The 15,162-nt window shown below is 41.5% G+C and overlaps 1 protein-coding gene across 1 annotated transcript in view; it reads right to left on the bottom strand.

Annotated features, from left to right (window-relative positions):
• The window catches only part of LOC138763369 (protein transport protein Sec61 subunit alpha-like 1), a 36,236-nt gene that overhangs the window by 18,186 nt on the left and 2,888 nt on the right, over positions 1-15,162 (bottom strand). Inside the window, exon 2 of the mRNA XM_069937392.1 lies at positions 9,690-9,757. Coding sequence (XP_069793493.1) covers positions 9,690-9,757 — 68 coding nt within the window. The remainder of the gene's footprint in view (positions 1-9,689; positions 9,758-15,162) is intronic.

The following is a 15,162-nucleotide window of genomic DNA, read 5'->3' as shown; positions in this document are numbered from 1 at the left end:
ACTCCACCTGACTCTATATCATCCTTCAGGCCTGGCCAATCCATTAATCACCTTCTGGATTCCCTGCCTTTTTCCTTTCCTAGGTTGGAACAGTGTCCTTTTCAGCAAGTTTCAAAATTATTACTATTTTGCACAAGGAGTTTCTGCTTTTCTCTTCTCCCAAATGGCCTGACGTTGCCTTTCACACTGCCAATCTTGCTAGGAAGCAGGTAAACTTAACTTACTGGGCCTGCTGCACCAGGAGGAGCCTTTCCCAGTGCACCATGATTTACCTGGTTAAACAGCAACCTGGCATTTTAAAGGTGTCCGCCTCCAGCTGCGAGAATGCACGAGCAGGTTGTGCTTTCACACCGCCAGAAGGTGATTAGTGAATCAACTCAGCTGGGCTCCAACACTTGCCCCCACCAAATGACAGAGCCTGGTTGAATTTAGCTCACCCTGCGGGTTGAGACGCTTCACACCATGTAATTACCAGGTAGTGACCCAGTAAATTACCCACTTCAACCCACATGTAATCGCCAGTGTGAAAGGGATTTCCTCACTCTGGAATCTGCTACCAGAGAAATATTTTTCTCCATCCATCTCATTAACAACCTTTCAAAAAGCTCTGAAAGATCCATTGTCACAAACATCCTTTGTAAAAGAAAACCTCAATTATCATTAATACAGATACAAAGAACAAGAACATCAAGTGGAAAAGCTATTACTTGGCACTGGTAAGAAATTCAGAACACCACACCAAATTTGGTCCAATTTTGCTGGGAGGATTAGGGATGGAAAATGTTTTTAAATGACAAAAAATACTAGAATAATCTGCAAGTTATTAAATAAAGGCAATGAGTAGTCTGTAAATAATTACTTTAAAACAGGGGTCTCAAACTCAATTTACCCGGGGGCTGCTGGAGGTAGAGTCTGGGTGAGGCTGGGTCGCATCAGGTTTTCCACAAGAAAAGCTCTTACAAAAACATTCCAATGTTATCAAATGTCTTTATTTTTATTTTTAAAAACACAAAATAAGATGAAAATAAATTAACAATTCATAAGAAAAAAAATAAAATCAATCAGTAATAAATAAATAAAATGAAAATAATAATAATGAAAATAATAATAATACAGCAGATAGAGAAGACTGAAGAAACCACATATAGTTGCTGACTGGAGAAATGTAATTATTATTATTCAGATTCAAATGTCTGTATTAACAGTTCTTTAACCTTTAACTTTCTGAACATGAATGGAATATTGAACATAAACTGTTATGAACATGTCTTCTTCTGCCTATTTCTTTCTGCTAGAGATCTGGCAGCGCTTCCTCTCGCATAGCTGAGCCACATTTGGCTTAAGGGAGGAGGCAGTTGAGACCCTCAGTTGGGCTTGAAGATGCTCGTCATTAAGTCTGGACCTGTACTTGGACTTATTGAAGTTCAAGGTAGAGAAGAGCTTTTCGCACAAGTATGTGCTCCCAAAAAGACACAGGGTCCACTTGAACATTCGGGAAAGCTCAGGGAAGCTGGGGGGCAATTCTCTCAAAAATTGCCCAAGCTTGTCTGCTTTTCCACTCACCTCCCTGAACTCGGTTTTGAGTTCAGAGTTGCACTGCAGGTCAATGAGCTCCATTTGAAGCACAGGAGGGGCATCTTGCACATCAAAGGAGAAGGGGTCCGCAAAAATTTGAAATGTGGCTCTGTGCATCTTGAAGTCTGCAAATCTGTGATCAAATTCCTCCTGTAGCTTCAAAATGACATCCACATACTTCTCACCACTGAATGGTGTGCCTGAATCCATGAGTGCCTTGCATGCTGGGAAATGGCAAAGGTTTGTCTGAGAAAGCTGGGCTTTCCATAACATAAGTTTCATAGAGAATGCTCTCACGTTGTCATAGGCAGCACTGACAAGTTGCCCCTGGCCTTGTAACTTCTTGTTCAGTACATTAAGCTCATGTGTAATATCAACAAGAAAAGCTAAGTCCATGAGCCATTTGGGATCACTTAGCATGGGAACAGCAACCCCATCTTTCTCCATGAAGGCTTTCACTTCCGCTCTCAACTCAAAAGACCTCTTCAATACGTTTCCCCTGCTGAGCCAACGTACCTTGGTAAAGTAGAGCACATCCCCATAATCTGACTCCATTTCCTCTAAAAAAAGCACGGAAACTTCTGTGCTTTAAGCTCCTGGATCTGATTTGGTTGATGCATTTCACAACGACAGACATCACATTGTCAAACTTCAGGCATTTGCTGCAAAGAGCCTGCTGATGGATAATGCAGTGCAGAGCAATGGCCTCCTCCACACTCTCCTCTTCCAGTTTTTTTTAAAAAAAAAGTGCCACCAGTCCATTTTTCCTCCCTGTCATTGATGGCACTCCATCGGTTGTTATTCCAACCTCTTCCATGGCAAACCGGCATTCTCAATGGCATCACACAGCTGGTAAAATATCTCCTGAGAGGTGGTCTGGCCATGCATTGGAATTACTGTGAGCAACTCCTCTGGGACTTCAAAATTGTCATCAACACCACGAACATAGATTGCGAGCTGGGCAGTGTCGGTGATGTCTGTGGTCTCATCAAGAGCGACTGAGTATACACTGAAACATTTTGCGTTGAAGTTTCAGTGTTTAGCCGATGCGTCTTTTCCGCTTCTTTTTCTGTCCCGCTGAGCAACAACTTCCGGGTTCAGACTGGACGCCGGAGCGCGTGAAGCGGGAGCGGCCGCAGAAATTGCGCATGTACCGCGTGCATATAATGACAAATAGAAAATGCACACAAATATGCTTATATTCGCAATAAGCCTAGCCGATGTCCCGCCCCCGAGAGCAATATACCCCACCGTGATTGGTAGGTTCGTTCAGCTCCACACACAACACTGAAAAGTGCCAATCATATCAAACTCGCGGGCCGCACTAACATTAAACTCTCAACAAATTATAAAGGGCATGGGAAACAGAGGCCTACAATATACTTGAGAAATTAGCAACATCCATCTGGATTGTTAGTAGGATGGCTGCTCAGGATGCTGGTTACTCCGAGCCTTGTTACCCAGATTAAATCAAAGTATTATGTTCAATTGTTCAAACCTGAAACCAAGCCTATGCAAGTCTATATGGTATCCAGCTAGTAGAAATTTCCTTATTCAGATGAGGCTTGGAGCAGAAAGATCAAATTTGGAACATCTCTTTTAGGCTTGTTTGCCATGTCTATATAAATACTATTTCAGGGTCTTCAAATCCAGCATTGTAATAAATTTGGAATTTAAGTGCTAATTATTGACCAATTAAGGATATTCCCAAAGTATACAGACAACCAGTCAACCAAAGAATAACACACAAAGGCATGGCAGAACATTATTGTGCAGAATCAGGCCCTTCAGTACATAGTCCATGCCAAACAATTATACTGCCTAGACGTGTTGACCTGCACCCGGACCATAGCCATCCATACCCTCTCATCCATGTACCTATCAGAATTTTTAATGTCAAAATCAAACCTGCATCCACCATGTCAGCTGGCAACATGTTCCATTTGCTCACCACCCTCAATGAAGTTGCCCCTAATGTTCCTTTAAACATTTCACCTTTAACCCAAGTCCTCACATGCCACCCCCCCCCCACAAATGCAGTGGAAAAACCCTATTTGCATTTCCTCCATCAATACCCCTCAATTTTGTAGGCTTCTATCAAATCTCCCCCAATTCACTGACACTTCAGGAAATAAAGTCCTAACGTAGTTATCCTTTCCTGTCACTCAGCTCTTCAAGTCCCAGCAACATCCAAGTAAATGTTCTCTGCAATCTTTCAATCTTATCAATATCTTGTAATTAGATGACCAAAATTCACACGATAAACCAAATTTTGCCTCACCAATGCTTTATACAACTTTACTACAACATCCCAACTCCTCAATTCTTTGATTTATAAAGGCCAACATACCAAAAGCTTTATTTACGACCCTGTAGACTCGGGATGCCACTTTCACAGAATTCTACATCTTATTCTCTGGTCCCTCTGATACAACACTCCTCCACGCCCTACTGTTCATCATGCCCATCTTACTTTGGCTTGTCTTCCCAAAGTGGAACATTACTCACTGTCCAATCTTTGAGTCATCAGCAAACTTACCACATTTTCATCCTGATCCACGTGGCAATAATGGACCCAGTATGGACCTGAGCCACACCACAGGCCTCCAGTCAGATTTCCAATTTATTGTCAGAGTACATGCATGATATCACATACAACCCCGAGATTCTTTTTCCTGCTGTCAAAGCAGAATGACCACTTTCTGGTTAAATAAGTTTCTGCTGATCACGTTAACTTGCAAAGACCATGTGTATATTGACTGTGTGGTGGCAGTTGTAGGCACTGTTGTTGATGTTGCACCTGATATCTGTTCTATCTAGGTCCTTTGGGGCTGGTTCAAATGTTGATCTGATGTGCTTTTGATTTCACCAATACAGTTGCTTGTGGACTTTCACCAAATACAACCAAGGCAACATTTTTTTCCATACACACCCCAAGCTGGCACATAGGATGACCTTTACCATGAGCTTTGAAGACCTGCACTGAGAGTTTCTCCCACTCTTGTTCACTAGCATCACACTGCAGCATCACTTCATCATGTACATCATAGTACTTCCGCACTGGTGCAGTGATGACCGACCGGGTGCTTGATGCAGTTATAAGCGGACTCTTGTTCTGTGCCCAAAATCCAATTCACATCCTTCTCTGGCAGCTTTCTCAGTGATTCACACTCTAACAACAGGTTGGGCAAGAACTTCGCAAGATAGTTCACAAAGGCTACAAATCACTGAACAGCCTTGACATTTCTAGTACAGCTCGGACTTTCTCAGAATCTTAACAAAGTACTTCAGCAGTAAGTGCATGGCCTATGGACTTCACTTCAGTCTTCCCAAGCTGCATCTTGTTCAGCTTCAGATTCACCTGACGTGCCCTCTCTAGCAGTCCTATGAGATTCTTGTTACGATTGGCAATGGCTTCATCCAGAGATCTCCACATCCATACACCAAGAGATCATCACCTATAGCATCAACACCTGGATGACTTGGTGCTCTCACTGTTGACACTCCTCAGGAGTAGTGGAGGTGCCAAGTGGCATGAGCAGCCATCCATAGCATTCAAATGGTGTCCAAAAAGTCATCAAGTAGCTACTGCTCTGATCCAACTTTATCTGCCAGTATTCATCCTCAGAATCAAGGATCACGAACACCTTCACTTTGGTGAGCTGGGGTAGAATTTCTTCTATAGTTGGCATTGGGTAGTGAGACCTACTAAATACCTGATTGAGATGTTTAGAATCTAGGCATACCCCAAGCTTTCCTCACAGCAACCTTACTAATGATCCATTCAGTAGGAGTAGTGACTTTCTGTATCACTCCCTTGTCCTCTCGCTCCGATTTTCTCTTTCAGGTGGTTTTGAGAGCTGCTGGCACCTTTCGATGTAGGTGCTGAATACCTCCAAATGGTGTTCGCCAGGGAGACACCCAAGTCCTGTGAATATATCCTTATAATCTATTAGGATTTCATCTCTAATGAGCAGACTTTTCTGCACCTGTTACATTGACCTGTTGTGGTACATTGCATGTGACCAGTCCAAGATGCTCACTTGCAGATAGCAAAGTAGAATTACCAGAATCCACCACCTGGAATCTTACCTTGCATTGTGTGCCATTGCAACATGCACACAAATCCGGTTGCCCTCTCGGTTGTATCAGCTCTCCACAAAATGGCCTCAGCTTGACCTTTGATGTTTGCAAGTCTGGATCTCCATTTTGCATCACCTCACACCTGTCCGCAAAATTCATGACACTACATGTGGCTCCAGTATTTATATGGCACTTTATTGGTCGATAGTGAGATTTGTCTGCTGTTACATCTGCTCTGACAATCCACTTCTGGTCTTGTGTGTTCACACTGCTCACAAGCTCCACAGTGTATAATGATTCATCACTGTCAACTTCAGTTTGCTCTACTAGCACCACAAACTTCACCACTTGTGACTTCTTAGACCAGGGGGTTCCGAACCTGGGGTACATATACCCCCAGTGGTACACTTGCACTTTTCAGGGGGTACATTGGGTCTGAGAGAATAACCACTACTGTACAATACATGGTGTTGTAATCTGCAGTCAGATTGCACAATGTCGTGTTTTTTTTAAAAATCCTTAATTTTTAAGGGTACACAGGAACCTATTAAAAAATTCCCCAAGGGGTACAGAGGAACAAAAAGGTTGGGAACCCCCATCTTAGACTTTCTGGCAAAATTATTGTTCTTTTTACATTTTGCAGTGTTCACCCTATGCTAGGCAGGCTTCTCTCTCTTTTTGATGGTGTCCACCACAGTATTTACATTCTGACCTCTGTCTTTTGTCTCCTTTCTGTGACGAGCTGCCTTTGCTCTGCAGTCTCCCACTATACTTTGCGGTCTTCTTGCTTTCTACTGCATGAACTATCTGTCTTGTTCACTGAGCCCTCTTATGCTCTTGAATTGCTCTTTTGTGACTTCTCCACTCCTGTACATATCGATTGCTTTCTGCTGTCCTCCCACAAGTGGACTCTCACAGCTGGATCTTTTGTGTCTAGCACAATCCTGTCTCATTAAATCTTCTTTCAGCGTTCCAAACTCTTAAGTCTCAGCCAGTTTCCTCAACACGGTCACATGTTGATTTATGGTGTCAGTTTCAAAATGCTCCCTCAATTTCTTGAGTATTTCTGCACTTTTCCTTTCTTCTTCACTTGTTATGTTTAGTGTAAACTCTGCAGCATTTCTGGCTTCTTGTCTAGCTCTGTTCCTATTTCATAGTTCTCATACTGGAACTGGAAACATTTCCAATTTCATCTCAAATCCCTTTCATTTCCATGGCTGCTAGGACTGGAAGATGTGAAGATGCCAGGCTTATCAATCAGTACTCCTTTCTCCACAGAAAATCGGCATCTACAAAACTACAACATTAGTGTACTTTCCTGACAAAAGGAATCGACCCATCTCCTGTGCTTGCACGTGCAAAAAAAAGGCTTCAGTGGCTACTTACTCATTATGGTAACCCCACTCATCCACTGGAGTGTAGCCAGGCCTTAGCAGGTCACTTCTGTCATCAAAATAACACAATTTCAAACCTACAAAACTCTGTTCTTCCACTGAGCAATTGTCCCCACGTCTTCATCTCGAGCACTGGCTGTTTTATAGTCCCGATAACACTTTCAAAACACGAAAACAATCCACTTTTGCTCAGTTTTCACATCTGACACCATGTTTCGTGCAGTGTAACTATATCTAGCCTTTATTATCATATCGTGACCCTTGAGGTCAACACTGGTATGATGCATCTCATTACAGTATGTATAGCAAGCCATTGGTGCAAAAAACCTAATCACAACACAGGACCTTGTCAAAGGCCAAACTAAAGTCCATGTAGACAACATTCACAGCACTTCCTTCAAGTTTCCTGGTAACCTCAAAAAAATTGGTTAAGCATGACCCAACATGCACAAACCCATGCCGACTATCCTTAATCATTCCCATCTATACAAATACTTGTATATCCAATCTCAGAATTATCTTTCAGCAACTTCTTCACAATTGATGTCAGCCTCACCAGCCTTTAAATTCCTGGATTATTCTTAGAGCCTTTTAAAACAAAGAACAACATTAGCTGTCCTCCATTCCTTTGGCACCTCACCCATGACTAGATCTCTGCCAGAGCCCCTGCAATTCTACATTCTCCTCTTGTCAAGACCTGGGGATTTATCCACCATTATGTGCCTCAAGACAGCATGCATCTCCTCCTCTTTAATCTGTACCAAGTCCACAAAGTCACTGCTTGTTTCTCTCACTTCTATAGATTCTGTATTTAAGAAAATAGAGGCAAAAAATCCATTCAAGATATTGCCCATCTCTTTTAGTGCCATATATAGCTGACCTCTCTGATCAGAGGACCAATTTTGTCCCTTGCTATCCTTTTGCTCTTAATCTATCTGTAAAAGCCCTTACAATTTTTCTTCACCACCAAAACAACCTTGTCTTCTTTTAGACTTCCTGATTTCCTCCTTGGTTCTTTTCTTGCATTTATATTCAGGTACCTCATTTGCTACTTGCTGCCTCTTCTTGCTATACACCTTTCTTCTTAAACAGACCACTTGTTGCCGCTTTCTGCTACACAAGTTTCTTCTTAACCAGATCCTCAATATCCCTCGAAAACCAAGATTCATGTCTATTAGCTTTGCCTTTAATTCTGTCAGGAACATACAAACTCTGTACTCAAAATTTCACCTTTGTAGGCCTCCCCCCTTAACAAGCGTTTCTTTGCCAGAAAACAACCTTTCTCCAACTATGCTTACCAGATCCTTTTTCAGACAGTCTCAGACATAGTAAATTGGCTACCAGGCAGTGGCATAAGAACAGCTATTTTGACCAAATATCAATGGCAACTGGCATAGAGAATAAATGATTAATTTACCAAGTACTTTTACTCCCCAAAATTAAACCAAAATTTTATAGCATGATCCTAATGGGAATTTTATGCAAAAGGCAAAGATACTAAATAGAATTAAGATTTTCAACCTCTATTACTTGCATCCATCACTCAAAGGTTGAAAAGACAGGTGATTTCAGAGTGAGACTGCAAACTGACAAATTGCCACAACTTTGGGAAAAAAACACCGAGGTGCAACAGTACTGATGGCAATTCAGTTTAGCCAATTCAGAGAGTTCTGCAATCTCAGTAGCATTGTTTCCTTGACTGAAGAGCTAAAGAAGGCCCATACTTATTTAGAGGGTTATTTTAACAGAAGCTCGTCAGTTTTCTCAAATAACAACAGTTACCCTGTTCATTTTTCTTTAGACATCAATTGCTACCAGATTTATAGCCAACATTTCATTTGCCAAGAACTTGGCATTTCACAAGGTGGTACAGATTTATTGTCAGAGTACATACATGGCATCACATACAATCCTGAGATTCTTTTTGCTGTTGGCTAGGATGTACAATGCACACAACTAACTGCAGTACAGAGAGGAAAAAGTGGAAAAATAAGAGTTCTTAAATGAGTCCCCGATTGACTTTGTTGTTGAGGAGTCTGATGGAGGAGGGGTAGCAGCTGTTCCTGAACCCAGTGGTGCGAGTCTTGTGGCACCTATACCTTTTTCCTGATGGTAGTAATGAGAACAGAGCATGCTATGTGGTGTGGGTCTTTGATAATTGCTGCTGCTCTCCAACCTAGTGTTCCCCGTAGATGTTCTCTTATGGTGGGAAGGGGTTTGTTTTCCTGTGATGTCCTCGGCTGTGTCCAATACCTTTTGCAGGGCTTTACACTCAAGAGGTATTAGTGTCCCTTCACCAGACCATGATGCAGCCGGTCAGCACACTTTCCACCACACATCTGTAGAAATTTGCCAGGGATTTTGGTGTCATACCAAACTTCCACAAACTCAGAGGTGCTAACGTGCATTCTGCATGATGGCATTAGTGTGTTAGTTTTAGGAAAGGTCCTCCAAAATGATGACTCCCAAGAACTTAAATTTGCTCACCCTCTCCATCTCCGATCCCCCAATGATCACTGGTTTATACACAATTGGTTTTCACTTCCTGAAGTCAATAATCAGCTTCTTACAAATACAAATTACTTTTCTTCTATGCCACTTTCATAAATAGACTGAGGTAATGGTTAACAAATTTACCTTTCTTTCTGGTTTCTGGATTTCTGGTAACACTGCACAGAATGGTTTGATAACTTCAAGGAATTTTACTGGAAGACAAGACAATAACATTAGAATTTCAGTATGAAAAGAGTAACACCCAACAATCCCCAGGTGTAACTCGACTGGCCACAGTGCAAAATGTGCACCTGTGATCCTCAGATGATTTTTATTTACGAATGCCATCCTTTAAAGGAAAAGTCCCCCTTTCCACCCCTCCAGTGTTTTCTGCCCACTACCTCATTTCCAAAGTTCTTAAATGTTGAATTTGATAAAACAAGTACCATTTTTAGTAGATCTTCCCAAGCACACAGGTTAAAAACAAAGTTTAGAGTATGCCATCAATTTCCCATAGTCCCAGGACATAATTAAAAAGTTAATTATTTTTAATTAAAAAACCCTCAAAAAGTTTAAAATTTACATTTGCTGGATATCTAAAATCAGAACAGAAAATGCTCCAATCTGATGAAGGATCTTTGACTCAATGTTAATTGTTTCACTTTCCTTTGAGTTTACAACATTTTCTGTTTTACAGCACAAAAAGACAGTTGTATAGAAACATTGCAGTTAGCTTTCAAGTCAAAGGTACATTACAGATATTACCAAGCTTTTAACTTGAAAATAAAAATGACCACTCCAAAGCAGCACAGAATGTCTTCTACATAACTATGATTATTTGAGGTACCCACTAGAGATGGGGCAGTGCTGGATCTACTATTGGGAAATGAGATAGGGCAGGCTACTGAGGTGTGTGTTGGGAAGCACTTCAGATCCAGTGATCATGGTACCATTAGTTTCAATACAACTACGAAAAGGGATAGGTATGGTCCAAAGATTAAGGTTTTTGAGTGGGGAAAAGCCAGATTTGATGAAATGAGAAAAGGGATTTGCAAGGAGTGGTTTGGGCTGATTTGTTTTTTGTGGGAAGGAGGTAAAGGAGAATTGGAGGTCATTTAAAGGTGAGATTTTCAGGGTGCAGAATCTTTATATTCCTGTTAGGAACAAAGGCAGAGCCAAAAGTTCGAGAGCCGTGATTTTCAAGGGAGATTAGAAAGTTGGCTCGAAATAAAAGGGAGGCCTACATTAAATACAAGGTATAGATGAGATGCTTGGAAAATACATGGATTGTAAAAAAAAAACCAAGAAATTAGGATAGCGAAAAGCGAGCAGGGTAAAAGTAAATCCAAAGGGTTTTTACAAATATGTAAATAGCAAAAAGAGAGTGAAGGATAAATTTGGTCCATTAGAGAATCAGAGCAGACAAATGTGTCTGGAGCTGAATGAGATGGGGGAGATATTGAATGAATTATTCTCTTCATTATTCACTAGGGAAAAGGATATGGAATCATGTAGGATAAGAGAAGCAAAAGGGAAAATGTAAGGATTAGGAAAGGAGTTTTGGAACTTTTGAGGCATACAAAGGTGGACAAGTCTCCAGGTCCTGACGGGATTTTCCTCAGGACCTTGAGGGAAGTCAGGGAGGAAAAGCGGAGGCTCTGACAGTGATTTTTCAACAATCATTGGATGAGAGCATGGTGCCACAGGATTGGTGTGTCCCAAATGTGGTTTCCTCTGTTTAAAAAGGGCTCCAGGTGTAGGCTTCCAATTATAGGCCAGTAAGTTTGGCGTCAGTAGTTGGTAAACTAATGGAAAGTATTCTTAGAGATAACGTATAAGTTTCTAAAGAGGCATAGTCTGATCAGGGATACCCAACACGGGTTTGTGCGGGGAAGGTCATGTTTGACAAATCTTGTTGAATTTTTTGAGGAGGTGATTAGGAAGATTGATGAAAGTAGAGCAGATGTAGTCTATATGGATTTCAGTAAGACCTTCAATAAGATACCACATGGAAGGCTGGTAAGGAATGTTCAGGCGCTAGGTATTAATGATGAGATATTCAGATGGGTTCAACGGTGGCTAGAAGGTAGATGCCAGAGAGTCATGGTGGATAAATGTCTGTCAGGATGGAGGTTGGTGACGAGCCATGTGCCTCAGAGATCAGTGTTGGGTCCCTTGTTGTTTGTCAGTTACATTAATGATTTGGATAATGGAGTGGTAAATTGGGTTAGTAAATATGCGGATGATACAATAATAGGGAGTTGTGGATAGTTTTCAGGGACTGTAGAACGATTTGAATGGTTAGAAGAGTGGGCTGAAAGATTGCAGATGGAGTTTAGTGTAGATACGTGTGAATTGCTTCATTTTGGGAAGAATAATCAAAACAGGACACATGCAGTGAAGGGGAGGACATTGAGGAATGCAGAGAAATCTTGGAATAATGGTCCATCATTCTTTGAAAGTGGATAGAGTGGTAAAGAAGGCTTTTGGTATGCTGGCCTTAATAAATCAATGCATAGAATATAGGAGCTGGGAGGTGATGTTGAGACTGTTCAAGGTTTTGGTGAGGCCAAAATTTGGAATACTGTGTGCAGTTCTGGTCCCGAAATTATAGAAAGGATATCAATAAGGTAGAGAGGGTGCAGAGATTTACTAAAATGTTGCCTGGTTTGTAGTATCTAGAATACAGAAAAATTGAGTAGACTGGGTCTTTATTCATTGGAATGTAGAAGGTTGAGGGGGGGGGATTTGATATTATGAGAGGATGGAGTAGATGTGAATAGGCTCTTCCCTTTGAGAGTAGGTGAGATTAGAATGAGGGGTCACAAGTTAAGGATTAGGGACCAAAAGTTTAGAAGTAACATGAGAGGGAGCTTCTTCACTCAGAGTGGTGGCTGAGTGGAATGACCTTCCGGAAGAGGTGGTTGCAGCAGAGTGAATTTTGTCATTTAAGAGAAGGTTGGATAAATGCATGGAGGTGAGTGGATTGGAGGGTTATGAACAAGGACCAGGTAGTGAGACTAGAGAAGAATACTTGAATTGGTGAGAACTAGAGGGGCCAAGATGGCCGGTTTCCTTACTGTAATTATGTTTTTATATATATATTTCTTGATGTAATTAGGTTTTTATATTTTTTTGGTAAAGGTTCAAATGTTCCTTTTATTGTCATGTAATAATACAAAAGATATAATATACATGATATGCTTCAACTTTTGCCTGCACAGTCACCATGAACATTACCCAGTGCCCTCAATAATTTAAAAAAAGCAAAAAAAAATCCCTTTAGAGTGTCTGAATTCAAATAAATAGGTTCAGTATTTACACAAAGCCCTGCTTAACATTATCCAATGTAAAATTATATAAAAAAATGCTTTACTCTACAAAGGTGAGCCTTCCTCTTAAGAGATATTCCCATTACAGGAAGCAATGTCACTGCGATTTTCCTGATTCCAAGGGGTCAAGAAGGCGGGAGATAAATGTTTTAGTACAGGCAAGGCACACAGCATCATAAACACCTAGTTAACCTAGATGGACCATCAGGATGTCATTACTGGCTCACGTACTATGTTAATTCTACATCTGGTTTTATAACAAATGGGTTATTGTCACAGTCACCAGTGGTACAACATCCAAATAACAGCACCATTTCAGTGTAACTCAGTTGTATCATGCTAACTAAAAATGTGGCCCAACACTTGCAGTTATAAATAGCCAAGTACACTGGCTGGTACAGGTGATCAGCAACGGCTCTGGGGCTCTGCAGGTTTAAATTCAAACAGATCACAAAAAATTCTGATATACTTCAACATCTAATATTCTGGCCATAAACTTTCCTAAAAGCCCCACAAATCAAGCTCACATGAACACAGATAAATCAAAAAAATTCCTTTTCCAGTTGAGACAATTCATCCACTGAAGTGTGGATTAAAAAAACCAAGGAAGGTTCATTACTTTGTGCCCAATAGCAAATCTCACCAAAATTGCCCTAATGCAAAGAAGAATTTTTATGCAAGAACTTTTAACCTGCCAGAGACAAGCATTACATTTGGTCATTATAATTTTAGAATGCTCATCCATGTCTTTTCTTTGGCTTGGCTTCGCGGACGAAGATTTATGGAGGGGGTAAAAAGACCACGTCAGCTGCAGGCTCGTTTGTGGCTGACAAGTCCGATGCGGGACAGGCAGACACGGTTGCAGGGGAAAATTGGTGGGTTGGGGTTGGGTTTTTCCTCCTTTGTCTTTTGTCAGTGAGGTGGGCTCTGCGGTCTTCTTCAAAGGAGGTTGCTGCCCGCCAAACTGTGAGGCGCCAAGATGCACGGTTTGAGGCGATATCAGCCCACTGGCGGTGGTCAATGTGGCAGGCACCAAGAGATTTCTTTAGGCAGTCCTTGTACCTTTTCTTTGGTGCACCTCTGTCACGGTGGCCAGTGGAGAGCTCGCCATATAACACGATCTTGGGAAGGCGATGGTCCTCCATTCTGGAGACGTGACCCATCCAGCGCAGCTGGATCTTCAGCAGCGTGGACTTGATGCTGTCGACCTCTGCCATCTCGAGTACTTCGACTTTAGGGATGAAAGCGCTCCAATGGATGTTGAGGATGGAGCGGAGACAACGCTGGTGGAAGCGTTCTAGGAGTCGTAGGTGATGCCGGTAGAGGACCCATGATTCGGAGCCGAACAGGAGTGTGGGTATGACAACGGCTCTGTATACGCTTATCTTTGTGAGGTTTTTCAGTTGGTTGTTATTCCAGACTCTTTTGTGTAGTCTTCCAAAGGCGCTATTTGCCTTGGCGAGTCTGTTGTCTATCTCATTGTCGATCCTTGCATCTGATGAAATGGTGCAGCCGAGATAGGTAAACTGGTTGACCGTTTTGAGTTTTGTGTGCCCGATGGAGATGTGGGGGGGCTGGTAGTCATGGTGGGGAGCTGGCTGATGGAGGACCTCAGTTTTCTTCAGGCTGACTTCCAAGCCAAACATTTTGGCAGTTTCCGCAAAGCAGGACGTCAAGCGCTGAAGAGCTGGCTCTGAATGGGCAACTAAAGCGGCATCGTCTGCAAAGAGTAGTTCACGGACAAGTTTCTCTTGTACTCATCCATGTATGCCTCAGAGATTCACATCACAGCTTACACTCAAGGATGTTTAGAAGATTTTGTCAACATTCCAAAACATCAAATGTAATACAAGAATTTTACATTAATTGATACTATCTGCTTGAAGCCAACATTCACAAAAATTCCACGTGGTATAAATATCAGTGTAAAAATAATGATTATCAGTGGAAATGGAATCGAGACTTCCAGTGTACTGCGGATCATAGGAGAGGACGGCACACAATTTTATTAAAACCCTGTGTTTTTAAAGGTAATTGCTTGCAAGAGTAAAAATAAATACAGGCTATGATTTTACAGCGATAGTGATAGCTAAACTATTAGCATTTATAACACAAAATGGAATTTAAATTTTCACACAGTTTAACAAATCTCAGTTGCTGTCAGCATTTTAACATTTCTCAGGATGAAGACTTCTACAAACCATAATCACTAAATTTGGAACATAATCAGGCATTATTGATTATCCTTCATGTTAAATGCCTTGAAAATTTTATGTATGAACCTG

The sequence above is a fragment of the Narcine bancroftii genome, chromosome 5 (assembly GCF_036971445.1).
Source record: "Narcine bancroftii isolate sNarBan1 chromosome 5, sNarBan1.hap1, whole genome shotgun sequence".
Lineage (NCBI taxonomy): Eukaryota > Metazoa > Chordata > Chondrichthyes > Torpediniformes > Narcinidae > Narcine > Narcine bancroftii.
Note: the sequence above shows the minus strand (reverse complement) of the source record. Positions and strands in the feature narration are given on the sequence as shown.